We start from the raw sequence: 27,373 nt of genomic DNA, 5'->3' as shown, positions 1-27,373 counted from the left end.
ATTATCAGCAGTGGGTATCCTTCAAAGATCTTTTCGATGAAGCAATCCACAACAATCCTTCTCTATCAAAGGCACAAAAGATGCAGTTCCTGAAGAGTAAGGTAAAAGGAGAAGCCGAGCGCTTAATCCAGCATCTCCCGATTAGCGCGGACAACTATAACACCTGTTGGGAAATTTTAACACATAGATTTAACAACAAAAAGCAGATATTTATGACCCACGTAAATTCCTTTTACAATCTTGCCAATATACCACAGCAGTCCTACACAGCCATCAAACGACTTCATGATGTCACCTTAGAAAGTCTTCACGCCATAAAAAATCTAGGCGTAGATATTACGACATGGGATCCTCTTCTTGTATATATACTAGCACAAAAATTGGATAGTGAGTCTTATTCCGAGTATATAGAGTCGTTGAAGAATTCACGAGAGCTTCCGGTACTTCGGGACTTTTTGGACTACTTAGAGAACAAGTTCACGGCCCTAGAGTCATCTCGGCGACGTCAAGATGGGACACCAAAAGCAGTTTCATCTCAAGCATCCAATGGTTTATCCAACTTTAATCGCAAAAATAACTTTAAACTGAGCAATGAATCTAAAACCAGCAAGAAAACAGAAATGGCGAAATCAATGCATGTGTCTGAGTCAGTAAATAAATGCCCTCATTGTTCGGCAAAACATAATTTAATAAGCTGCAAAAAATTTACAGAATTACCAAATGAGCAGAAAATTAAATTAATTAGCCAATTAAATTATTGCATAAATTGTATTTACGATCATAATGGCGCAAAATGCTACTCGACAAAAAGATGTCATAAGTGCAATGACGAACATCATACGACTTTGCATGACTATTTCGCAACACAATCAAAGTCCAACAGCCTGGCCGAGATTGCGAAACAAAAATGCGAAAACAACAAAAGCATCTACGCTTCTCAGAAAGAAACATCGGAGATTTTGCTAGCCACCGCGCTGGTGAAAGTCACAGCAACTGACAGGACCCAGCATGTCATGCGAGCACTGATCGATCAGGGCTCACAAGTTTCCGTGATCAGCGAGAAAGCAGCACAGCAGCTAGGATTAAAGCGAAAATCTTGTAAAGGGGTTATTTTTGGAGTAGGCGAACGTGAAAACAACTGCAAAGGAAAACTAACGATCGCTTGTCAATCGACTTACACCGATTTTAAGTTTTCTACCGATGTTGTCATAGTGAATAACTTAATAAGAAATCTGCCAAACGAAACGTTCGCTAAGCCATCTTGGCAACACACAGCACATCTTTGTTTAGCAGATCCAGATTATAACATCAGCCGTCCAGTGGATCTTTTCCTAGGAGCAGAAATCTACGCCAACATCCTTTTAGAAGGATTAATTCGCGGACAAACATCCTCGGAACCGCTAGCACAGCAAACTCATTTAGGATGGTTGCTGTGCGGTGGCAATACAAGCACCTCATTTCAATGCAACGTCACCTTGCATAACGTTGAAGACATTCAACAATTCTGGACAATTGAAGACATTCAAGTACAGAATTCTATGTCCGTAGAAGATCAGGAATGCCTAGATTTTTATGAAACTACGACGAAACGTCTAGAAAACGGTCGTTATGTAGTTAGGTTGCCCATGAAACCAGAATTAGAAGAGAAGCTAGGATCTTCGAAAGAGATAGCGATAGCACAATTCAAAAACATAGAACGTAAGTTTAGCAAGAATGAAGACCTAGCGAAGCAATACAAGCAATTTATCCAAGAATATGAGCAGCTGCAACATATGAAGTTAGCGACTCCTAACAGCAAACAGAAGACGGAAATAGAATGTTTCCTTCCTCACCATGCGGTACAAAGAGCAGAATCTAGCACAACAAAGTTGCGCGTAGTATTCAACGCATCGTCTAAAACTACTTCAGGCCACACCCTTAACGATCTCATGTACAGGGGTCCAAACCTCCAGTTAGACCTGTTGGAGCTTATCCTGAAGTGGAGGCAATATCGTTTCGCATTCACAGCTGATATTGAAAAATGCTTCCGTATGATTTTAGTCGACGAGCAGGACCAAAGCCTGCAACAAATCGTATGGCGACAAAGTCCGGATCAGCCTATAAGAAATTATAAATTAACAACCATAACGTATGGAACTAAAGCAGCACCATTCCTGACAATGATGACTCTGCGAAAACTAGCGTTAGATGAGCAGCAAAACTATCCCAGAGCAGCTAAATGCATCCAGGAAGAGCTCTATATGGATGATTGGGTATCGGGAGCGCATAGCATCAAAGAAGGAAAGCGGAGGATTACGGAAGTAACCGCATGCCTAAAAAGCGGCGGATTTTCACTAAGAAAGTGGTCCTCAAACGATAAAAGATTGCTTGAAACAGTTGAGCAAACTGCCGACAAACAGCCAGCAGTCTTTACATTCAAAACTGAAAGCTCATCAAAAACTTTGGGGCTACAATGGAACTCAACCGAGGACGAATTCATCTTCAAATATGACTCAAACAGCACAGAAACAGCAAACCTGACCAAAAGAATGCTTTTATCCGAAATCTCTAAGATTTTCGACCCTTTGGGATGGTTAGCGCCCCTAACCACAAAGATGAAGATTTTATTCCAGCAAGTATGGCAAGTTTCTGAGGTCCAGTGGAGCGACGAAGTTTCTAATAAAATCAAAGAACAATGGATTAATTTGAAGAGAGATTTAAAGCTATTAAATCAGTTTCACATTCCTCGATGGTTACAAAGCAAAGAGCATGACGTCATAGAATTACATGGGTTTTGTGACGCATCAATTCAAGCCTTCGCCTGTGTAGTATACGCACGAATCGTATCAAATAACTCTACATCAGTAGTGCTAGTAGCAGCAAAAACGCGGTTAGTGCCCTCTAGCAAGGCTGTATCGCTACCTAGGTTAGAATTATGTGCGGCCGAACTACTTACAAAACTCATGTCTAAAATCGTCAAAAGCATCAACAGCTTGGCCGTGGATATATACGGCTGGAGCGATTCTAAGGTTTCCCTTAGCTGGATTCAAGGATCCCCGGAGCGCTGGAAGCCTTTCGTAGCGAACAGGGTGAAGAAAATTGCTAGCATTATGCCACCAAACACTTGGCATTATATTAACACCAAAGAAAACCCAGCGGATGCAGCTAGTAGAGGCCTGACGACCTCACAATTGCTAGAACACGAATTGTGGTGGCAAGGACCTACCTTCTTATCTTCATCGCACTTCAAACCTACGGGTCAAACGAAGTATACTACTGACGAAGAGATAAAAAAGCATGTAAACATAGTTCAGAATCCTATTACAGATAGCAGCATAGTCGACGATCTATTACATCGCTACAGCTCGTTTACAAAAACAACACGCATTTTAGCCTGGGTACGGCGGGCATTGACACCTGTCGTTAGTAAACAAAAAACAAAGCATCTCACTTTACACGAGCTTAGATCAGCAAAACTTATAATAATAAAAAACGTACAGCGCGCTGAATTTAAAACAGATATTGAACGCTTATTACAAAACCAGGAAGTTAAATCTGATAGCAAGCTACTCAACCTTAATCCATACTTAGATCAAGACGGGATCCTTAGAGCAAAGGGAAGACTCAGGCAGGCCAACATAAGCATAGAAATGAAGCATCCAATCATCATTCCATACAACAGTCGACTGACTGAGCTTCTCATCGCGCAAGCCCATGAGCTCACATTTCACGGCGGAGCTCGGCTTACTATGTCTTTTCTTAGACAAAAGTATTGGATAATCAAAGGAAACCGAGCCGTCAAAACGCAACTTCATAGATGTGTTACTTGTAGGAAACAAGAACCTAGGAAGCTACAGCAGATTATGGGAGATCTACCTAGTTTCCGCACCAACCCAGCTCCAGCGTTTTATCACACAGGTGTAGACTACACGGGCTTCATATCTGTGAAGGCAAATAAAGGGCGTGGAATAAAAACAACGAAAGGATACGTGGCTTTGTTCATCTGCATGGTCACGAAGGCCGTGCACATAGAATTGGTGTCGGACTTGACCAGCACTTCCTTTATCGCAGCATTGAGGAGAATGTCAGCACGACGAGGAGCCCCGAAACATGTGTACTCGGACAACGGCACTAACTTTGTGGGAGCTAACAAAGTAATGCAGGAGGAGTACGAGCAGCTGAAACAAGTTTTCAGTGACTCATTTTATAAGGAGATTGCGGAAATGGATATAGAATGGCACTGGAATTGCCCTTCCTGGCCTAGTGCGGGAGGATTATGGGAACGATCAATACGAAGTCTTAAGCAACACCTCAAACGAGTTGTAGCGGACCAAGCATTGACGTTTGAAGAATATAGCACCATTTTAGCGCAAATAGAAGCGGGTCTCAACTCTAGACCACTATGTCCGATATCCGAAGACATAGACGATTTAGATTTCTTAACACCCGCGCACTTCCTAACCGGTAGAGCAGGTCTAACCGTTATTGAAACAGCCAGTGACGCTAGGACTAGATGGCACCTAATGAACAAGATTTTCCAAGACCTTTGGAGGAGGTGGAAAACTGAATATCTTAGCCAATTATCTGTTCGCAGCAAGTGGCTAAAGCCAAAAAGCAACATCAAGATCGGTAATATGGTGACCATCCACGATGATAATTTTCCTTCTGGAAAATGGCCAGTGGGGAGAGTCGTCGAGTTACACCAAGGGAAGGACGGGTTTGTAAGGGTTGTGACATTAAAGACGAAAAACGGTTTAATAAAGCGACCTATTATCAAATTGTCAGTCTTACCAATCGAGCAAGAGGACGAAGAAAAGGAAGCTGAAGCGCAGACTAAAAAGGCCAAACCCACGATCACAAAGGACGAAACACAAGCAAGTACGAGAAAGCATCATAATTTCGTCAACATCGTTTTGTCACTATTATTTTTATCAACATTTTGAGCAGCAGCGAAGCATCGATCCACATTACCCAATTTAGCGGTAATCAATCCTTATACTACGACCCAGTAGGTAAATTAAATCTAATACGGGATCAATGGAAAATTGTATCCTACTACAACATGCAACCTTATTGGCAAGGTGATAAAGCCGCGGACACCTTCATTAAATACCTAAAGCAGACATGTGAACAAATCCAAGAGCCTAGCCATTGTAACATGATTTTATTACAAGTGCAGCACGATTATAACGAGCTCCAATATCACAATCAGCTGCTGCTAAATCAGCATTTCGGCACTCGGGCAAGAACACGCCGCGGCCTTGTCAACGCGGTCGGCTCCATAGCCAATACATTATTTGGAGTACTCGACCAAAGTTTCGCTGATAAATACCACCGTGATATTGAGATTATAAATAGCAACGAAAAGCACCTATTACAGCTTTGGAAAAACCAAACGTCAGTAGTAGAAGCTGAGTATAATGTTCTGAAACGAACTGAGAAGACTATTGACACTCAGTATAAGCTCATAAATAGACATCTAAACCAATTAGATCAAGCCACTAAGCAAATACAATTGCAAGGTGAAAGTACATCAATGATACAAGAATTCACTCTCGCAGCCATGGCTACGACAAACATGATACACAACTTAAAGCGTGTCCAAGATACTTTAATCGACACCTTAGCGGATATTTATCATAGTAAAATTAACATACATCTACTTACTCCAGAGCAGCTCAGCAACGAACTTCAAATCATTTCCGGTCAAATATCAAAAGAACTTACTTTACCCATCAACAACATCCAGTCCGATTTATACAAAATCTACAAGCACCTAAACATCAAGGCGAGAATAAGTAAGGAGTACTTCATATTTGAGATCTCCGTACCACTCATTAGCAGAGACAGTTTCCAACTGTACCGCTTAATACCTGTTCCTCTCCAGGTGGGAAAGGACATGATCAGCATTATTCCCCTCACAGATTACATAGCAACTAATCTGATGAGGGACTCCTTTATCGAAGTAAAGAACGACGATCTTCAAACCTGCACCTATCAGGATGAAGATTATATCTGTCAGTTACGAGGTCCAATCAAGCGACTGGGTCCAGAAGAAAACTTCTGTCAAACCGAACAAATAGGTATCTGCCAGCCTAAGAAAGAAACCTGCAAGAATATGTGGTTACAATTACACGACCTATCGTCTTATTTGTATTTCGCATGCGATACCTACTCATTTACAATCATATGTGACAATGAAACCCGAACACGCCGCGTCAGCAAGGCCGGGCTCATTCAACTCGATAAAGAATGCATAGCTAAGGGCCGTGACATAACACTTTATTCATATCAGCAGGAAAACAAGCTGACCTTAAAACCTGACCTATTATTAGCGAATATAGCTCCAATACAACACCATCATTTGGTCAATATTACGCTACCGCTTCTCGAAATAACAACAGAGGATGCACAGATCAACGACACACTAACTCGTCTCGGCGATCAGATAGCCGCTATGAAGAAAGCAGCTTTAGAAGAAGGAACATTAACTACGCATGATATACATCACTATGCCATATCATACGTATTGCTAGCAGCAGTCGTCGCAGTCGTAGCGTTCCTGGTATTCCTGTGGTGGCGAGGCAAGCAAGCCTCACCCGCACCCGCGCGTGACCCCCAGGCTCCAAGCGAGCCGGCCGCGCCGCGGGCGGCGCCTACCAGCAGTGTGAGTGTTAGTGATAGTGCGCGTAAATCACCCGTGCCCGAGCAAGGGCCCAGTGTTTGTGTGACCAAACGGTGGTCTAGTTTACGGTACGCAAGAGACAAATCAACATCACCTATCAGTAAAAGACAATCGGTCTTTACAGTAGATCTAGATAGGGATTAGCTATCACTTAGGATAAGAACATTCAGCATTGTATTAACCTTCATTTAGCATAAACAAATACTGGTTCACCCATGTACTACTAACCCCCTTAATTGTGTAATCATCTCATCTCATCTCTCCCATATCTTCCCCTCGGGAGCATGTTCGATACTCATCGAACACATCATCATCAGCAGTCTTGACTCAAGTAGGTCGCGCGGCCGCACCAGCGGAAAAGCGTGAGCTACACGAGTCAGTGCGCGATCGATCGGCATACTTGTAGCACTCATTATCATTATTAGCATTAATTAGCGTAAAGTGTCGGAATAAACGAACTCTGAATCTTAGCTCAGCCTTATCATTTAGCACCCGAAATATCTAGCAGCACGAACTTTACCGTTCAGCTTTGTAGTATTAAATATATAAAAGCATATATTTTAGGAAACCTTTTAAAAAATCACACATCTAATCTATTATATAAAAATAAGTCGGGTTTTCCTTCCTGACGCTATAACTCCAGAACGCACGGACCGATTTCCACGGTTTTGCATTCGATGGAAAGGTAACGGGTTCCGTGATGTTTATAGCAAAGCAAATTAAAAAAAAAACGAGAAAAGAGCAGGTGGCGAAACGGAGTTCGCAGGGTTTGCTAGTAGAATATAAAATCAGATACAAGGTAATCTTTTTGTTCCGAACCACTGAAATAGAATGGCGTTTCCATACCATCCGTACGTACAGAAATTACATTACAAATTGAATAGAAACGCCTATTTATGTCCTATGATGTCTGTGACTTACGATGAACAAAATAATGATAAAAAAAGATCGTGAATGATTGAATTTGTATCCTGGCATGCGTGTTCTAATGTTTCTGTGACCTTTAGAATTTAGATGGTTGTCAGCGACAAACCTAATGCATGGAAGTTATAAAAAGATACGGGTATTGCTATGTTTCTTGTACCAGTTTGAGATACTTTTGACTGTGAATGTTCTTTCAAATTTTAATTTTAAATAATCAAAGGACCATGATTCACGTAGTAGGTATCTAATGCTTTTCGTGATTATAAGCTCCTGTCATGACTTGAAATTAGTTGAGTTCAACATCAAACAGTTAGGTACATGAGTAAACCAATAAACACAATAATTAATTCAGTATGTCTCACGAAAAGTATACCACAAAACGAAATTCAACTCTGTTTACTTAGGTTGTGATTTAAGTTTCGCAATATTTGTTCTTTATTGTAGTTCGAATCCACTATCACAAAAGGCAACGAAGGTCTGGTCCACCATATGGAAGTGTTCTATTGCGACGCAGACCCTGACAAGGAGATACCGCTGTATGAAGGCAACTGCTTCGCCTCGAACCGACCAGAAATCACCAAGACTTGTTCCAAGGTAAGAAGACCACTTACACAACTAATTTGGCTGTTTAAAAAACATCTTTGATAGATTTTAGTGAAAGAAGGGGCAAGAGTTGCTGTACATTCTGGTCCATATTACCAGGGGCCTTAGTCTGCTATTACAATTGTGTCACTGAGCAGTGCGAGAGGGACGGAGCTATACAACCTTCATAGCTCCGTCCCTCTCGCACTGCGCATTCTGACACAATTGTAATAGCAGACTAAGCCCCAGATATCAAGCTATTATGGAATATTTAAAAATGGATAGAATAAGGGTAAATGTATACTCGGCTCTATATCAAATCCAAATCTCTTGGCCCATAGTTACGTTTACGGTCACTTAAGCAATTATTATTAGTAAAACCTACTTCTATTTTTTTAGGTAAAAGCTGCCTGGGCAATGGGAGCTCCACCCTTCGTGTATCCGAAGGAGGCCGGCCTGCCTCTCGGAGGACCTAAAGCAAACAAATACATCATGCTTGAAGTACACTACAATAATCCGGAACTGAGGAAAGGTACGTTTTATATTCAAACGTTATTTTATTGTAAAACTAGCTTTTGCCCGCGACTTCGTTCGCGTGGAATAGTGACTTCCGGCAAAGGAGATTGTCCAAAACTGGCTATTTTTGAACAGGCTGCTCAACAAAAATGTAATTTACCAATAATTTTATTTATATTTTAGTAAATGTCCTATTAACTTTGTATCAATTAGCAGTATAAAAAATCACATTTATTTTAGTATTTGTTATGATAACCAAGTCAGTTGACTTTGAATTTGACTTCAGTGCTGTCAATCTGTTGTGTTTTTCGTCAAAATGACAGATATTATTCGCTTTGTTCTTTTGCATTGTGAGTGTTGTTTTTCTAAGTCTTCAATGGATTCTGATTCTTCACTACTACTACCTACTATGGCTAACACATAAGAGGCGATGGTTCCTATACGATTGAATTATGCAGAAATACTGCCACCAGCCTACTGGAAGGTTTCCCGCTCCATTCAGTCAACTGCAGTTTATTGCGTGGGAAAATACATAGTAGACACATTAGTAGAAAAACATATTTTGTATATACATATATTATATGAGAATAACACTGAAGGGAGGGCAGCCATAAAACAATATTGCTGCAACTGCATGGTGGGCCGAAGAACAGTAGATTGCTGTGCACATATAATGACTATTATTTGGTTTTTGAGCTGGGCAAGGTACCAGGAAAATATTAATCCACCTGCCCAGTTGCTAGACCATATTTTAATTACATTTGAATCAGATTAATAAAGAATTAAAAAAAAATGTTTTATTTCATGCATAAACAGCTTCAATAAAATGTAAAAAAAAAACTAAATATAAATCTGGATACAAAACTAAGTTTGTATCTTCATTCTTACTGATATGAACTATTAAATCAAACATAATTATATTATTAGCCGAACTGCTTTTTCAAAAATAGCCAAAGTCCCATACAAATTGGTCAATCTCCTTTTGGTTTTAACCACATAGTTCCCGATCTCGCGGAATCTCTTCAAAAATGAGATGTAGAAGATATTCCAGGGAACTCTTCAAAAATCAACATAATGAGCTCTGCGTTTGAATTTAATAGATGTATACTCACTTAGGGCATTGAAAAAATAGTTTAAAAACGGACTTAAACTAAAGATTTTTGAAATAAAAACTATCCTATGTCCTTTCTAAGGTTCTAAACTATAACTGTACCAAATTTCAACCAAATCCGTCAAATAGTTGCGGAGATTAATGGTATAAGCATAGAATAGTGTTCGACGTGATTCTTTAATTTGACATAACTTTTTTATTTATGAACCGATTGACATGAAACAAACACTAAATGTTAATTGAAGCCTACCACAATATATTCGTGAAAACCGCATCCAATTCGGATCAGCCGTTTTTGAGATTAGCGTGCATAGACGCACAGACAAACAGACAAACAGACATACAGACAAACGGACAAAAAAAAGTTAATTACATTTTTGGGTTCGACGTCGACATAACAATAACCCCTGCTATTTTTTTTATTTTTATTTTCAATGCAGACAGCACTTTTCTACGATTTTATTATATGTATAGATAACCATTATAAGTGTAGGTACGTAGAGACTTACATAATATGTAAAACGGGCAACCTATATCGGGTGAAGTTTAATCGAAAAAGTCCCAGCAATGTCTCAAAAATGGTACCCTGGATTCCTTGCTTAGTAGTCGCACTATATTAGACTAAAAACACAAGCCACAAGTCTAACTCGTGAACCCGTTCGGCGCTCTGATTTGCCGGCTCAAATAAACCAACCAATCAGAGCGCTGAACGCGCTCTCGCTTCATTACTTTAAACGTAAAGCAAACTCGTACTCAGTGCCGGCGTTAGGGAGGGCGTGATGGGCCGATGGCCCAGGGCGACAAATTCTGGGGGGCGCCCATGCCGCCGCCGATGGGATCCGCAAAAAACTAACACTTGATATTGCTTGCCTCAAGTGGGCGCCACAATATTTTCGCCCGGGGTATCAGTGGCCCTTACGCCGGCACTGCTCGTACTAAGGGTATCGAAGTAGCAAGGGTGACAATTAATTACGACCAAATAAAGTACCAACAAAAACTCTCCTCACCAGCAGCATCTCTCTTCTATTTCCAGACTGGGTGGACAGTTCAGGAATAATTCTCCACATATCCGGCCAGAGACGTAAGTACGATGCGGCTATCATGGAACTCGGGTTGGAGTATACGGACAAAATGGCTATTCCTGGAAGGCAGAAAGCGTTCCCTTTGACTGGATATTGTATTCCACAGTGCACGGGCGTGGTAAGTAACCCAATGTATTTCTTGGATTCTTAGTAACTTCTCACCCGCAGCGTGGTATGAAACAAAATGCTAATAGATGATAAAATGGCTCTACTATATAAATATACCTACTCTTTCCCAAGGTATTTTCTGTCTTTGTGCTAAATACAAGCTTTGACTAATATTTATAAGGATACGTAAAAAAAGCAAAGAGCACTGCACTCATAATATGAGAAATAGGAATTCCAAGAACTTAAAAATAATATTTTAGGGTTCTAGATACTAGAATTTACTTAGCTTATTTGAACCTTTAACTATATTTTCCATTCTAGGGTCTACCACCAGACGGTATAGTGGTCTTCGGCAGTCAGTTACACACGCACTTGACAGGAGTGGCGGTCTGGACCAGGCACTCCCGGCAAGGGGTAGAACTGCCCTACCTCAACAGGGACATACACTACTCCACACACTTCCAGGAGATCAGAATTCTACATAGACCTGTTAATGTTCTCCCGGTAAGAATAATTAACTTATGGCGAAACTTAACTTACATATACATACATATCGTCACGCCTTTTTAATCCCCGAAGGGGTAGGCAGAAGTGCACATTATGGCACGTAATGCAGTGGCATTGCAATGCAGTGGTGTACACAGTGGTGTACACCCACTTTTCACAATTTATATTGTGAGTCCCATGTAATAGGTGGTGAGCCTATTGCCATATACCGGGCACATTTCCAGACTCCGTGCTACCACTGAGAAATTTTCGAAAAACCGAAAAAAGCCCAGTAATACTTCGCCCGACCCGGGAATCGAACCCGAGACCCCTTGCTCGGCAGAAGAAACTTAACTTAACTTCAATAAATATTCAAATTATAAAAAATCTAAATATTCCGTTAATGTAAGTCCCGTGATGATATTCAATCAATTAAGTATATTTTACGACTTTATTCACAAACTTTTTGGTGGTAACTTGACTAGTTTCAAGTCACACCAGGGTTCATAGTCGTGAGCAGCATTGCGCGAGAGACGAGTTCTCAAGATATGGCGAGTAAGCCGTCAAACATAATTGAAATCTAAATAATTTAAGCGAAAAAGTACTTTTCATATTTTTATTATTTATATTTAGCCATGGTCCTATTACAGGGCCATGGCATCCCTACCCTTCTTCCATTCTCTCTATGCAGAGCTTTCTGCGGCTAATCCTTTCATGTTTTAATACACATTATTATTTACCCAGGGAGACTATCTAGAAACAACTTGTATTTACAATACGGAGGAGAAGGATAACGCTACAATCGGCGGGCACGCCATCACGGACGAGATGTGTGTCAACTACTTACACTACTACCCCGCCACACAGCTCGAGGTCTGCAAGAGTGCTGTCTCTAACGCTGCCCTTGAAAGTTACTTCAAGTTTGAGAAACGGTAAGATAAGTTATATAAAATAATAAGTGATCATGTTTCTTCATTTACAAAAAAACAGCGTGGATGTGTTTGACGATGCGCCAGCGGCATCTTTAGCTCTGCATCCATAAGCTTACAGTAACTGCTTTTCATCTAGCGTAAACACCTTAATAGAAAAAGAACTGGTCTATTTTTTCCTTAGGAGGACAAAACTGACTCTTGAGTCTCTCAATCATTCTACTAATGGGTCTTTTGACAAAAAATTCTTAAGTTCTGCATGTTTTGTTCCAGATGGGACAACATGTCGATCTCGTACACAGCGTCCCCCCGCAACAACTACCTGGCCATCAAACCCTGGACACAGCTGCGCGCCAGCTCTCTGCACGCCCTCTACACCGACTCTCCGATATCCATGCAGTGCAACAAATCTGATGGCAGTCGATTCCAGGTAGGAGAGCATTTTTTATGGGATAGGTCGGCAAACCATTCATCTGATGTTAAGCAACCGTTTTCGGGCTTTTGGGAATTGTGCTCTTACCATGTACCACTCGATACTACATTTAGGGTGTCTTAATAAAACTTCCACCAGTTTTCTGTGGTTTTATCCACATATATATTTTTAATCATTAATCAGCTACTGTGTAGTGTTATAGGTGTGTGATCTCGCACAGAAAAAAATGTTGATGCGGTGTGAACCAAACCTGGAACAACCTGTCATTATGCGATAAAGTTATAATAGAATATGTGCATTATTGATATTGAAACATGGTCTATTTTCCAGGGCGACTGGGAAGGAATAAGGGTGCCAAGGATCAAGTTGCCCCTGCCGGCTGAACAAAGGATGTGCCCTGATATGATGATTGAAAAATAAATGTTATGCCATTCTTAATAATAGTTTTTAAAAACGTTAAATTTAAGGGTTGCATACAATAAAATATCGGTTTTTAGATGTTAAAAGTAGCACAAAATCTACTGTAAAATCTGGTTATTTGGGGTCAACTTAAAAAGTAAAGATGTAATCCTGCTCCAGGGCTGTAAGTCTTGGCAATGAATGTAGTAGAATTTGGTCACTAATTTAGAAGTGCTATCGATGAATTTTCAATTTTATGATTAAAAAATCTATTGAGAAAGGACATCAACCAGGGGCCTTAGTCTGCTATTACAATTGTGTCAGAACGGTCGATCATTGAGCAGTGCGAGAGGGACGGAGTTATACAACCTACATAGCTCCGTCTCTCTTGCACTGCTCAGTGATCGACCATTCTGACACAATTGTAATATATATAGGCCCCTGTTCTGCATTTAGAACTTGCATCAAGTAGTGTAAATGTTTCACTTACATGCATATAATATATTACTATGTACTTAGTATTTGATCTATGTGAAAATAAAATACTCGTAAGTATCATTATTTATGTGATTGTTGTTTTAACAATAATGTGATAATTTTATGAGTGAACTTTGTGATAAAAATTTAATGTTATATGTAGTAAACTATTAATGTGGAAACACACGTAGAATATTATTATTATATAGGTTACATTATTGTAATAATGTTATATTACTTGACTAAATATGAACGTCTGCTTACAATTTTTCGATTAAAAATGTATATTACAATTAGAAATAAAAATGTGACGTTACACAATAATAAATACATGAATGTACAGTAGAAGTTTTAAAATAAAAACTGAATACCTAGCTTTTTTCGTATTTTAATTTTACCTAATTTATTTATATAAAATCAAAATAATCCTACAATACTTTACTCAACCTGGGAATCTTATAATCTACCCTAAGACCTCTTGTTCGATACTCACACTTGCTACCAATAAGGTAGTGGAGTACTTTCTTGGTAAAAAATAAGAATAATTTCAAGACTGCTACTAAACTGAAAGAAGAGGGTTCTCAACACAACGTCACGCCTTTTATATCCGAAGGGGTTTTAAGGAAGACAGAAGTGCAAATTACGGCACGAAATGCCGTTGTACAATGTACACCCTCTTTTCACCATTTGTGTTATAAGTCCCATGTAATAGCTTTTAAAGATGGTTTTCAATAGCTACATTAATTCAAATAAACAAAAAATTCTCATGTTTTACGGCCATCTGGCATAAAAACATTTACGCTAGATTGATCTTTTCCATGACCAATATTATATTCTACTTACATTGTTTTTCTTAGTTGTAAGTGAGCCCACTTCAGGCGATGTCACTCCAACCGTGCTCATCACTTTATTCATTAAATACCTTTTCAGGGGGTGTACGTCTGGGGCAGTTCAAAATTTTGTTTATTTTTAGGTACGACCTCTAGATAAAACGCAGAAATTGATAACACTTTTTTGGTATCTTTTGTGCAAGTGAATTCGGTTGCCTGCTGCTGCCTAGCGCCCATGCTAGACAACACCCGACAATTTTTTTATTTTTTTATGAATCCTTGAATAAATCTATATCATTTCTGAACATTAACTTAAACTGTCAGTTTTTCTTTGAGCACTATCTGACAGTCTTGACATTTCCCTAAACGACTGACATTTTGTTTTGCTTCCTTCTTGCGAAGTTCCTCTTGTTTATCATTTTCAAATTTATTTCTGGGAAACAGTATTGTGATCTGTAATCATGTCTAATGATTACGGGTTTAACAGTGATGATTCGCCTAATAAATCAAACACACATCTACAACTGCCGAGTCCCATAATTACAAGGCGGAACCGAACAGCGTCGACGTAAGTTTCTGTGTCACTACGTATTTCCCTAAATTGTGAATTAATGTAGAAAGAAAAAGTCTCAATAATTTCTGTGTTACTATAGGTCAGAAAGGGCCCTAGGAAATCCTATAGAGAGTGGGAAAATCAAGTCGTTTTGCCGAGCAAAAGGACACGGATTTGTTACCCCAGAAAGAGGTGGCGAAGATATTTTTGTCCACATCTCTGAGTAAGTATCCTTTTTATTGAAATGAGAACTAATTTCAGCAATTAATTTCTAAGTAGATTCAGTTCAAATATTTTGATCTTCAATTTATTTCATCCTCTAATTTATTAGTCATCCAATTAGAATCTGTTACGATTAATATAACCCAGATTATAAATCTTTTCTAAAAAAGTACTCAGTAACCATAATATATTTATCTTTTTCATCCTACAAGATATAAACAATTTAATGGTTTTTCAAAACCAGACATTGTTTATGAACATGATGAATGATGACAATAGAAAAAAAAAATTGGCTCTTGAAACACAAACAACATACATCAGGCTGAAGTTTTGAACATAATTTTATTAATATTACTCACACATGCTTGTTGCTACCAACCAGTATTGTAGCTGATAACAGATAAATTATTGTTTTATACATTTAGGCAGTTTGTTTTAGCACATTTAGAGGTCAAATGTAGGTGTTCTTTGTTTGTCTTTGTTGTTGATATGAGTAACATTAGAAAAAAAGAACTTGTTTTTTTTACCAAGATTTAGTCAAACTGGTTTAACAATGATTGTTTTTATTTGTCCTACATTTTTATATGGTTCATCATTTCAAGATTCAAATAACATTTTTATTGGTAACATTATGTGATATATTGTTTTCATAAACAATAGCCCAGTGAGAAGATCTGACTGACTGGTACTGAGAAGTTACTATGTTATACAATTTTTTTTGTTTTGCAGTATTGAAGGTGAATTTGTTCCATTACCAGGCGACGAAGTAATATACCGACTCTGTCCAATTCCCCCCAAGTTTGAGAAGAACCAAGCTGTCCATGTTCGTATCGTCCACCTCACACCAGAGAAGCATGTCAAGTGGGATGAGCCTCCCCCACTGTAAAATTATCCCTCCGTCACTCGTACCTCAAACTCTTGAATATCATTTGCAAGGTCCTCTTGCCCCCTAAATCTCTCTGTAGTGTCATATCTTACCTGTCGTCTCTCGCCATTAATGTGTGTTATGCATGTTGTATTTTTTACTTTCTAGTATTGTATTACTATTACTCTATGTACACTATATTTATATATATGTATAAGTATTGTGTCCTGTTAAGTGAATATCAGTAGAATCGAATGCAACTTTGTCAATTCTACACGTCTATATCACAATCAGTCTATTGAACTAAACCAAAATCAACTAATTCTACTCAAAAAGTGCTCATTTAATTTTAAACATTGCCATGAAATGACCAAGGTTGTAGTATTCGCATTTGTATAGTAATTGCAAAACGAATTCAGTATTTAAATATAGTGAGAAGCCAACATGTGGTGCTAAATTTTCGAAGGTTTTACCATCGTCTTAAGATTTTGATAACAGATGTATTTCACACAGTGAATGGATAATGGCTTCTTGCACCAAAATGTAGTTTAACCGTTGTATGATAGAGGTTATAATTGGAACATCGACATAATTGGCCTAATTTTAATATCTCACGTATTGTTCTGTACTTAAGCATCATTGTATTGAGTATGTATAGCTAATGATAGCATGTAATATTGCACAAATACAAAGTGCCACTGGTTAGTGATGTGTGCGACCTATGTGTAGGATTGTTTTGTTTACCACATTGTTGGATTATGCATAATCTCATTTTGACTCTTTCTTTTTATTACTTACTTTATTTGTATGTTATTGTATTTAAGTGCAAAAAATGTTGCAAGTTATGAACTACCATTCCATGAAACTAAAGTATTCTCCTTGTGTTGGGTAAATCTGTTTGTTTATTATTTTGTTGTATAATTAAATATTTCTATTTTGTATCTGTGTTGTCCCAAGCCTGTTGCAGGAAGTATTTTATTAAACTGTGTAATCAACGTGTTTGCCATGCTTTTTGTGTTTAGTTTCTAGCAGTATTAGATAATATACAGCGAATATATGGAATTATGTGGAAGCAGTTACTTTGTTTTATTGTACTCATATCATTTTTACCAGGGAAAGTGATACCTATCGATAAGCACCTAATCTGATAACACTTATGTTTCGATTTTGTTCTAACTTTAGTAGTAATAAAAATGTAAGTACCTACTACTAATCATATTTTATGACGAGCAAAAATTGCCGACTTTCTTCGTATAACTCATAAATATCGATTCTTCCATGTTTGTTAGTTTCCAACGGAGCAATGGAATTTATCCAAGATAAACGTGGACATTAAATAAACTTCGATCTTAATTCATTTAACCTTGTCCTCGTTGGTGGCAGTGTCAGGTGACTTAAGGCTGGTCCACACGTTCTACAAGAAAATATTCGAAAATTCTCATTTTGTCATTCAAATGTATCACTAGTCAGAAGATACACGTATTATCTAAGTTTAATCTTTTTTTTACTAATGCATACATATCTGAGTTTGCTAAAATCGTTTACTACGTATCCTACAAGCAGTAAGTACTTATAGATATTGCATATTCTAATGCAATATATCAAGTTACAATACCTTATAATTTTACTACCCATGCGCCCTTTACTCGTGAGTACGTACACGCCCTTATCCTCAGTCCTCAGCAGGGAATTATTTATTTATGCCTTTCATTGAGTTGGCTGAATATAGACTTTGACCTTACTTGAACATAACTTGAAACAGGTTTAGAAATAAAACGAATCAGGTATTTGTGTCACATGTGTATAATTTATTAGTAAATGTAAAACGTAAGGAATAAATAATACAAACGAGCCGTGCAGGCGAATCTGAACGTAGGTATCAATTCAATAGTACATTTATATGAAATTACACTTACAATAACAGCTAATATTAGTGTGATATTCTAGGGGCTTCATATTATTGTGATCACACGCTTACGTAGGTACTTAATCTATAGAAATAGTATCGGCTATCGGAGTGGATGACACGCTTGGCTACTCGTAAACAATGGGCGTCTCATAACACACGATTGTGTAAATTAACAATTAAATTAGTAATAATAAAACATCTATACATAAAGGTACATAGACAATTCACATTTTTGCCATCTATAGATAAGTTCCAGTTAATGCACTTGTATCAAACAAATGTGAACCTTATTACTGGTAGATAGAGCTTATCCAGTGGGTGATCCTTAGTCTTGTTGCTTAAAGCTTAAAGTCTCGGGATTATGCAGACTCAACCATCGTGGGGATCAGTACAGTTTAAAGGCTTGTCGAGCCTAACGCGCGCCTCAGTCCTTTTCTAAACACACTAAGGTATTACAATACTACAACCTATCAATTCTATGAACATTAGTATCGATTCAGTTAATTGTTATCAATCATGTATATCCTCTTGGCGATGGAGCGTTCAGAGGTTAATCGACCGTAAAACAATGGCGTTAAGATTGATTTTTTGAGCAATAAAATGCGTTCGAAGTATTTTTTTCTTTTAACTTACTCTTATTACGAACAATTCAATTTATTTGACTTTGTGACTCGGTTAAGAGCGAATGTGCACAATTGGGATACAGAGGACAAGGAAATCTTTTATTACTTTGGCCAAAAGACGAAAATTATATCATGCTGCTAAAAATAATTTTGTAATTTTTTTTGGTATATTTTCATTGATTTACTTCCGAAAAGGAAATTCCTTGTATGTATTCTAATTAATTATAACAAAAATACGTATGTATATAGACATTATCGTGGGTATTACATTAGTTATTATGTAGTCGGCTAATAAGCGCCTAGTAGTGAATTATTTGATTAAAATGCTATTAGTTACAGTGTAAATTGTATAATTATCATTATTACTGATTGTCGTCCGCCGGGAAGACGTTCGCTCGTCACTAAACTGACTACACTGAGCAATCGGCAAGCAAGATGTAAAAAATTCGTTGTATAATATAATGTATATAAAAATGCAAGTACAAAATGTCTTCAAAAAGAATTAACGGGACCGTGGTAATGATAGTTTAATAAAACTTGTAGTTAACCATCGAACTGTTGTTGGTCGTTTTCATTCGTAACCTTTAGGAAACAATCAATCCTTGCCGTTTTCCACGTTTCCGTTCTGTAAAAGAAATATATTGTTTATAAAGGCTAAAGGAAACTGATACACATATATAATCAGGCACCTACTTGTGTAGAGCTGAAAATATTAAAATTATAACTTCCTGTAGGGGCTATCAGTGAATAGGTCAGTTTGTGCAGTCATTAAATTATATTTGATGTTATTTAAATTATGTTTGTAAACGCACCCACGTTACAAGAGGAGACGACAGGGAATCCTAGTGTTGGGGCAACGTTTAAACAAAAAGCAAAGTAATAATAATTACACACAAACAACTTGAACATAGGTTTGAAACGTAGTATTGCAATCTGAAGTTGCAAGAAACAAGATAAAATCATCGCTATCTTTGTACTATCTACAAGGAAAATATATTAATTTAAATGATTAATGATCTCTTTGTTGCAGTAGGTGCCTTATTCGTACTTGTTTAGATTAAAATCTTTATCTACGTGACTTATTTCGAGTTATGTACAAATCTGAAACTTGTCATAGCATGCCACTTAAGAATGTCCCGTAGGTACCTATCCTTTTCTCAGAATGTTTTATATTATTATTCTATGGCGGCCTCCATTAATTTAAGGTTCTAATACGTTACGTAATAAATTCTCAATATCTATGTCCGAACTATCCATTGATATTAATTAACAAACAAACAACACAATAAAGGTCTTAAATCAACCTTAACAACACTAAGAAATAAACTTTACACAAAGTAAGGAAATACGGTTTTTTTTTTAAATAAACATTCCCCCACACTAGGATTTTCTCATGTATCGAAAGAAATTCACATACACATGACACCCAGATCCGAAACAACAATTTGTAGATCACACAAAGAGTTGCTCCGTGCGGGAATCGAAGCCGCTGCACGTTACGCGCCGTCCACCGTGCAGTCAAATCCAAGTCCAGGGGCCTTAGTCTGCAAGAGTGCAAGAGGGACGGAGCTATACTACCTACATAGCTCCGTCCCTCTCGCACTGTTCAGTGATCGACCATTCTGACACAATTGTAATAGCAGACTAAGGCCCCAGGAATAAGGTTCAAAATACTGTAGTTACTTGACATACGAACCTCTTCTAGTTGCGCGAGCTGGTAGTGCCTCTTCCGCAGCGCGGCCAGTCGCGCGCGCTCGGCGTCCAGCGCCGTCTCCAGCTTCAGCGACCGGACCTTACTCTCCATCTCCAGGCGACGGGTCGCCGTCAGGGACAGGGCAGACGTGTCTAGAGCCTCTGTTTAATAAATTAATATTATTTAGTTGAGGTCAATGCAACGTCAATCCTTAGTTTACGTCGCTATACAATGTACACACATTTTTCACAATTTATATTGAAAGTTCACGTAATAGGTGGTGAGCCTATTCAGGTCAACACCTATCCTTTTTATTATAAACGGTCAAAGCTTGTGGTATTATGTTAAACGGTTTGTGAAAGGCAGAAGACAATTGCTCTAGTTTATATAAAATATAAAATGCAACCATTTCTCAAATAGGATTGGAGTTCAAATATTATGGAAATATAAAAGAACAGGAGATTAAAAGAAAGATAGCATAATAACAATTTTAGTAGAAGTGGTATTGAGAAAAGGGCCACATTCAACACAAATGAAAACCAAAACCATAGAACTGTACGAAAACTTATCACACTTTTGTTTTGTGTATTTAAAATTTAATACTAATTAGATTACCTTGTTCGAGCACAAGAGCTGAGCCAGCCTTGACGGCGGCGACGAGGGCTCCGGTGGCGGAGGCGACGGCCCGGCTGGCCTGCGTGAGTCTGGCCAGCGCGGGCGACTCGGGCGGGGCGCGGGCCCTGGACGCCGCCACTAGTTGCGCCGTGCTGCCCGCCACCTCGTGCGCCGCCGCAGACACGCCCTCCACCTGCCCCGATGCACCCACTGCCTCGTCTGCTGACGTCCTGTTTTAATATAATTAACATCTTATTGTTTTTATTGTTTTTTTTTTTATTTTCAAACTGTTACACGTCATATAATATCCATTCTCAAACTGTTTTAACTGCTTACTATAAATAGGAACTTGATACATCTTGTGTGAATCTGATGTAAATTTTCTATCCGTTAAGAGATACAGATAGATATTATTTGGACCATAAGTCTTATATTAATAAATTGACAAGAGAGATATATTTAGAAAGTTAGAGTTACATAATAAACACTAAACAACGGAATTCAATTTTACATATTGTATTACCGAGTCAAATTACAAGAATTAAGTTTCCACCACAAAACAACTCACCTTTTACCAATGTAACTTGATTCCGAACATGACAGGTAAGTCAAATACAAATCTACTAACTCGTAAAAATCTTGCAATAGCGTGAGAATATTATGTCAATAGGTGGTTGCGTAAGGGGCTAACAAGCTTTGATTATTGCATTATCTGTTTATTTCTTGCATAATCGTGGTATATTAGCCAATAGATAGTCAAAAATGCCTAATAGAAACTAAAAAGTAGAAGAAACTACCAAACCAGTAAGAAGAGTAAGAAACTAATATTAAAGAATTAAATTCATTAACACAATAGTGGTTTCAAGCAATTGCTACAGAAACAGATACGAGTGTATCATACATAATATACCAGGATACACGTAACGCAACTGATCTTACCAGATTTCCTTAATTTTAATAAAATTGAAAACTAATATTGTAAGAAAACGACGAACACATTATAACTTTAACAACATCTGAAACATCCGTCACTTAGGATTATAGACCAACAATATAATAAAATAAGTAGCACACAAGTGAAGATACATACACTAGCAGTTTAGCAGCGAATACAACAGCTTTAGCCGCTGAGATCAACCCTTCAGACCACTGCGGGTTCTTTCGGTACATTTTCTGCCTAGTCTTGGGGTCGCCCAGTTCATTCTGCAGTTTGCGAGCGTCCTGCACGAGGATCTTCACGGCTCCCATCAAAGTGGTGCACGCGTCCAGGATCTTGCCGTTGACTTCGAGTTTGACTCCCGAACTGCCGGCGCGAGTCGCTGCTAGCATGTTCTGTGGATTGGAAGATGTTGTTAGTGATGTTGATTATTCATGCTGATATTCTTCATGATGATGCGAAATTACAAAGACGGCCTTCGTGGTTTTGGGTGATGGGGAGAAAGTGTATTAGGTGGAATAGAGGAAAGTTGATTTAGATATTATAGAGAGGCTAAAGAAGTAAAGGTTTTTATAGTGATGGTTACAACTTCTATACGAAATAAAGGGTAACTTAAGTATTTTTAAGAATATTTCACTCACTGTACTTGTTGGTGGTTAAGGTTTGGATAACCTCACTATAATCATTCTCGAGAAAGATACATTTAATGGAAATCGGACAGAACTAATCTAGAGTATTACTTCAATTACTGTTGATTGGAAGCACATATAAAGAAAGATAAATGATATTCAAAATTTCCGACCTAAACACCGTAGATATAGACACATAAAATCGTAAAATTAGCTTAAACGACAGTGGACCAACCTCAATCTGCGAGGCCGCCTCTTCAATAGCTTTGTCCATATCGGCGAGTTCGTCGTCGACGCTCCTGGCGCCGCTGTTGAGGCGGTCGGCGGCGGCGGCTGACGTCATCAGGCTGCGCACGCGACTCCGCGCGTCGGAGCAATGCGAGCCCACTATACTACCACCCTTTATAGATTCTAAGCATTCCTTCGTCGCCATCAACATTGATCGGCATTCGGTGTTTAGTTCTGGAAGAAAATTTCATATTATATCTCTTTTTAAAATACATTTACTTTAGATATGAAGAGCGTTTACCGAAATAGTTGTAATGAGTACCAAGTTTCATTAAAATCGGTTTAGTACGTAATTTCCATGAATTTTGTCTTTGTAAACACTCTTAAATGTCTACTCGTATTTCTGTTGGTGTGATACAGTCTTATTTTCGATGATTAATACTGTTTAATAGGATAACATTTAGGTTTCCAACTAGCGACTTATAACGCATTATACTTACTTTCAGCTAGAGCTATATCAGTGGACACGTTGCTCACATCGGCGACGTACGCAGACAGTTGCGCCGTGTTGTGCGCTGCGAACATCGCAGACTTCAACACCGACTCCTCGTTACCGGAGACCTGGTGAACAAACACAAGTAACATATACAAACCTGTGGTAACATGCTATACGAGTATCACCTTTATTTTACTAATATTACATAATTCTAAAAATAATAATAGTACATCATCATCATCAGTCCATTATAGTCTAATGCTGGACTTTGGGCCTCCTCAACACAAGGAGGTTTGCCATTTCGCCACACTAGTATAACACTTTCAAGTATTTAAGTTACGAGTTTTTATTTGAACACTAGACACTAAGGAATTAACTACCAAACAATAAAAACAATCTTATGGAATTTAGATTCCATTAGATAATAAGAAAATACATAATCGTACTTACTTCAATGTGCCTGGCCAGCTCGTCCAAGGCTTTAGCAGCGAGGTCAGCGGCCGCGGTGACGGTGTCGCCCGCCTGCCCATTCTCGAAGGACTCCAGCGCTCCATTGGCAACCTCGAGCGCTACCTCACCCGCGCACGTTACTAGCCGCGTTGTCTCTGTCACCCAACAACATTATCATTATTAAAATCCAATAGCACGTTAGTGAACAAGGGATACAAATAGCAATATACTAAGTCTCGGTCTCATGAAGACTTTATTATCTAAACAGCAAAAATACTGACAGACAAATCTGTAAAATGGAAATAAGTATAAGCGAGAAGAAGCATACCTATAAAGGTTAAAAAAAGGAGAACTGAATACTAACGGTTTTGCAACGCCTTCTGCGCCTCTTCCAGTTGTCTTTTCAAAGCCGCTAAGTCGGCTTCGAGCACAGTATTGTGTTGCAACAAATCCTGTAATTCACACTCGGCATTCAATCTCTTACTCTCCGCGTGGCCTAGCCTAGTCTCCAACAACTATACCACCATAGAAGAAGTAAGTTCCAAGGTTCCAAGCGAGTCCAAGAGCGCAGTCCGAAAGGAACCCATGCACAGCGCGGCAGGTTGCGTAGATATAGAGGAAAGAAAACATGCACTTTAGATATCGTTACATGCTTATAGTACAGCCAAAGAAAAACAGTGAACACTACAATACAAAATACGTGTTTCAAGAAAACTAAATTACTAATAGAATAACAAAATCTATTTCTAAATTAAAGTTTCAAAATTGCTGAGTAGAATATCAGAAATGACCTCAACCACAAGGTGTTTCCCCAGAGTTTATTCGATACATTGTCTATAGATATTGTCGTACAACAAACACACACGCAATGACCCGCCACCACATAAACTAGGTGTCCAAACTCAGTGATGTCGACACACATTTCACTCAACGGCACTGTGTTCCTAACCTGTCTCTCGCGTTCTCTCTCAGACATTATGTTATCCATATCTTCCTTCTCTTTCAATTTTTGCTGCTGTAATTCTTCCAAGTCATCCTTCAGCTTTTGTATATTTGACTCGGCCTCAGCTATAGTTGCGTCCTTCAAAGCAACTTGTTCATTGAAACTAGCTTCTTGGCTTTGTATTTTATCGTTCAATGAATGGATCTCGTTCTCTTTTTCATCCTTGAACTGCTCAAACTCTGACTTCAGATTGCTTATTTCATTGTTCAGTTCAGTCACTTGAGCTTCTTTCTCGGATTTCTCCTCCTCGTGAGTTTTGATCAAGTTATCATGAGTAACCGTCAGTTCCAATATTTTGCTTTCTAATACCTAATTAAAGACATAATTGATTAAAGCATAAATTAAGTTGTGGGACGCCACATGAAACCACACATAAATGCGTAACACAAACCTCTTTCTCCAAGTTCATCTCATTTGATATTTTTACTTTTTCTTGTTCTACTTCGGTTTTCTGCGCTGTAAGTTCATTTATTTTGTCGTGCAAGTCTCTCAATTCTTGATTTTTGATGATTAAATTGTTTTCATTCATGTTCACGATATTTTCGTGTTCTTCTCTCAACGTCAAAAACTCATTTCTTCCGATTTCTAACTCTGCCTGTGTTTCGTTTAATTCATCCTTGAGTCTAGTATTCTCGTCGGCTAACTGAGTGACTTCAACGTTTAGTGCTATAACCTGGCCATCTTTCTCAGCTACCATGATCTTCATGTTAGCAATGATTTCGTCTTTACTCTCAGTTACTGTTTGTAGCTTTTCTTTTAGAATTGTTATTTCACAGTTGCAATCCTTTAGTTGGTTTTCGTATGACGCCTTTTGTTCCTGTAATTGAATGTTAGTGTATTTTATAGTTGCTTCGAGTTCAAGAATATTTTTAGATAAACTTTCGGTTTCAGATAGTTGTCTTTGGCCGAACTCTGATTTCTCTTCAAGCTCGGCTTGTAGACGTTCTAATTCTGTATTCTTTTCATCAATAGTCTTCTGTATTTCGTCTTTGAGTTCCATTACTTCTTGATTCTTAGTTTCCTCTAAATCTTTTAGCTTAGTTTCAAGACTAGAAATTTCTGTCAGCTTTTCTTGAAGACTAGATTGTATTTCTTCTTTTTCTTGTAATAGTTCTTTTACTTTTATACTTAGTTCATTTCCATCTTTAGCCAGTTCTGCTTTCAGAGTTTCGGCTGAGACTTGGTACTGAACCAGCTCATCAATTCTTTCTTGAAGCTTAGACATCTCAGTAGCATTATCATTTATTTTACTTTCATAATCAGTTTTAGTACTTTCCAACTCGACACGCAACTTTTCTAGTTCATCTAAACTTTCCTTAATTTTGGATTCTTTTTCACTAATATTATTATCGAACTCAAGACTTTTAGTCGCCATTTCAAGTCTCAATTTCTCGCATTCAGTATTTAATTCTCTTATTTCCTATTAAAATCAAACTAACATGAATTGGTTGTTATAGCTAAAATCTTATTAATTAGTTCTCTTAAGATTTGATTATGGAGATACGCGGTTTGAAATAGTAAAGTTTAAGGACTACCTTACAGGTTTTATTGGGTTAGTAGGATCATCAACGTAACATGTTAAGACATGAATAGTTCATGCAGACATATATAGATACCTCACTAGCAAGCAACTATCTACTATCTACATTCCTACACAGATACTACATGCGTATGTACAATATATACAATACTGACCTCCTTTTCTTGTAAATGCTGTTGCTGCAACTCCGCTACCTGTTTCAACGCCGCCTCCTTTTCTTCTACTACCTTTTTATACTCCTCTCCACTGCTCTCCCGTAATCCTACCAACTCTTCTTTAACTCTACTCAACTCTACTTCTCTCTCTTCCTTCTCTTGTTTGATTTTCTCTAAAGTTTCTGTAGTTTCCTTCAATTCATTGGTGACAGTTGTTAGTTTTTCTTCTTGTTCTTTTGTTGCTGTGTTGTGTTCTATTTCTAGAGCCTCCATGGAAGCTTTTAACGTTTCTAACTCCAGTTCTTTCTGTCTGGACTGTTCGAGTTCAGTTCTGAGACTTAAAATCTCTGATTTGTAAGCTTCAATTTCTTCGCTTGATGACGCACTTTGTTGGAGTAGTTCAACATCTCTGTGAGGAAATAAATATATACCCAATGATCAGTATAGCAAAGTTGTAAGCCTACTATTTAAGATATGCCCTTAAAAATAGTTTCCTTACTTGTTCCTATCATTAAGTTGTTGCTGCAGCGCTAGCTTGGCACTCTCATGTTGCGCGGCGGCCGCCCGTAGACTGGCTGACAATTTGTCCACCTCCGCTTTCTGCAAACGAAAAACAACTCTATTGCATTATTCTGTGTACTAACAAAGGCTTTTTTCCTCTTAAATGGAGGGTTCTAAAAATATTATTTCTGTCGTTTTCATATAACTGCGGTTTGAAGCTGGAAGTAGATTTTGTTTATAGATACTAACCTGTCTTATTAAAGTAATGTGTTCTTCCCTAAGCTGTGTGTACGCTCCTTTTAACTTCTGGAACTTCTCATCTGTCACTTTGGCTTTCTCTTCGGTTTCCGTCAGTTTTTCTATAATCAGACACACATAATATTATTCTATGAAGACATATAGAGACATTAAAG

At 38.2% G+C, this 27,373-nt stretch overlaps 4 protein-coding genes across 12 annotated transcripts in view; 3 read left to right on the top strand and 1 right to left on the bottom strand.

Annotated features, from left to right (window-relative positions):
• Window positions 1-14,090, top strand: part of LOC118281786 (uncharacterized) — a 31,214-nt gene extending 17,124 nt beyond the window's left edge. The window contains exons 15-21 of the mRNA XM_050699543.1: window positions 8,033-8,182; window positions 8,570-8,702; window positions 10,831-10,997; window positions 11,309-11,491; window positions 12,218-12,405; window positions 12,676-12,832; window positions 13,166-14,090. Coding sequence (XP_050555500.1) covers window positions 8,033-8,182; window positions 8,570-8,702; window positions 10,831-10,997; window positions 11,309-11,491; window positions 12,218-12,405; window positions 12,676-12,832; window positions 13,166-13,255 — 1,068 coding nt within the window. The 3' untranslated portion in view covers window positions 13,256-14,090. The remainder of the gene's footprint in view (window positions 1-8,032; window positions 8,183-8,569; window positions 8,703-10,830; window positions 10,998-11,308; window positions 11,492-12,217; window positions 12,406-12,675; window positions 12,833-13,165) is intronic.
• On the top strand, window positions 5,111-7,184 carry LOC118269448 (uncharacterized). Its single transcript, XM_050701981.1, has one exon. The coding sequence runs from the start codon at window positions 5,138-5,140 to the stop codon at window positions 6,806-6,808; it is 1,671 nt and encodes a 556-aa protein (XP_050557938.1). The 5' UTR covers window positions 5,111-5,137; the 3' UTR covers window positions 6,809-7,184.
• Window positions 14,091-14,888: 798 nt separating the features above from the next.
• Window positions 14,889-17,256, top strand: LOC118281797 (cold shock domain-containing protein CG9705). The gene is made up of 3 exons (XM_035602524.2): window positions 14,889-15,109; window positions 15,195-15,317; window positions 16,046-17,256. Exons 1-3 carry the CDS (start codon window positions 15,003-15,005, stop codon window positions 16,200-16,202), a joined length of 387 nt encoding a protein of 128 aa, XP_035458417.1. The 5' UTR covers window positions 14,889-15,002; the 3' UTR covers window positions 16,203-17,256.
• Window positions 17,257-17,966: 710 nt separating this feature from the next.
• LOC118281794 (huntingtin-interacting protein 1) overlaps window positions 17,967-27,373 on the bottom strand; it is a 39,404-nt gene continuing 29,997 nt past the window's right edge. For 5 of the 9 annotated variants that reach the window (XM_050701876.1, XM_050701870.1, XM_050701887.1 and 2 more), the window contains 13 exons: window positions 27,210-27,319; window positions 26,959-27,059; window positions 26,460-26,868; window positions 25,156-26,184; window positions 24,711-25,073; window positions 24,126-24,276; window positions 23,762-23,916; window positions 23,316-23,436; window positions 22,823-23,049; window positions 22,112-22,353; window positions 21,022-21,251; window positions 20,410-20,567; window positions 17,967-19,338 (listed from right to left, as the gene is read on the bottom strand). In XM_050701876.1, coding sequence (XP_050557833.1) covers window positions 19,309-19,338; window positions 20,410-20,567; window positions 21,022-21,251; window positions 22,112-22,353; window positions 22,823-23,049; window positions 23,316-23,436; window positions 23,762-23,916; window positions 24,126-24,276; window positions 24,711-25,073; window positions 25,156-26,184; window positions 26,460-26,868; window positions 26,959-27,059; window positions 27,210-27,319 — 3,326 coding nt within the window. In that variant the 3' untranslated portion in view covers window positions 17,967-19,308. The remainder of the gene's footprint in view (window positions 19,339-20,409; window positions 20,568-21,021; window positions 21,252-22,111; window positions 22,354-22,822; window positions 23,050-23,315; window positions 23,437-23,761; window positions 23,917-24,125; window positions 24,277-24,710; window positions 25,074-25,155; window positions 26,185-26,459; window positions 26,869-26,958; window positions 27,060-27,209; window positions 27,320-27,373) is intronic. The other 4 variants (XM_050701898.1, XM_050701911.1, XM_050701917.1 and 1 more) reach the window with 4 other exon arrangements.

The sequence above is a fragment of the Spodoptera frugiperda genome, chromosome 2, assembly GCF_023101765.2.
Source record: "Spodoptera frugiperda isolate SF20-4 chromosome 2, AGI-APGP_CSIRO_Sfru_2.0, whole genome shotgun sequence".
Taxonomy (NCBI): domain Eukaryota; kingdom Metazoa; phylum Arthropoda; class Insecta; order Lepidoptera; family Noctuidae; genus Spodoptera; species Spodoptera frugiperda.
Note: the sequence above shows the minus strand (reverse complement) of the source record. Positions and strands in the feature narration are given on the sequence as shown.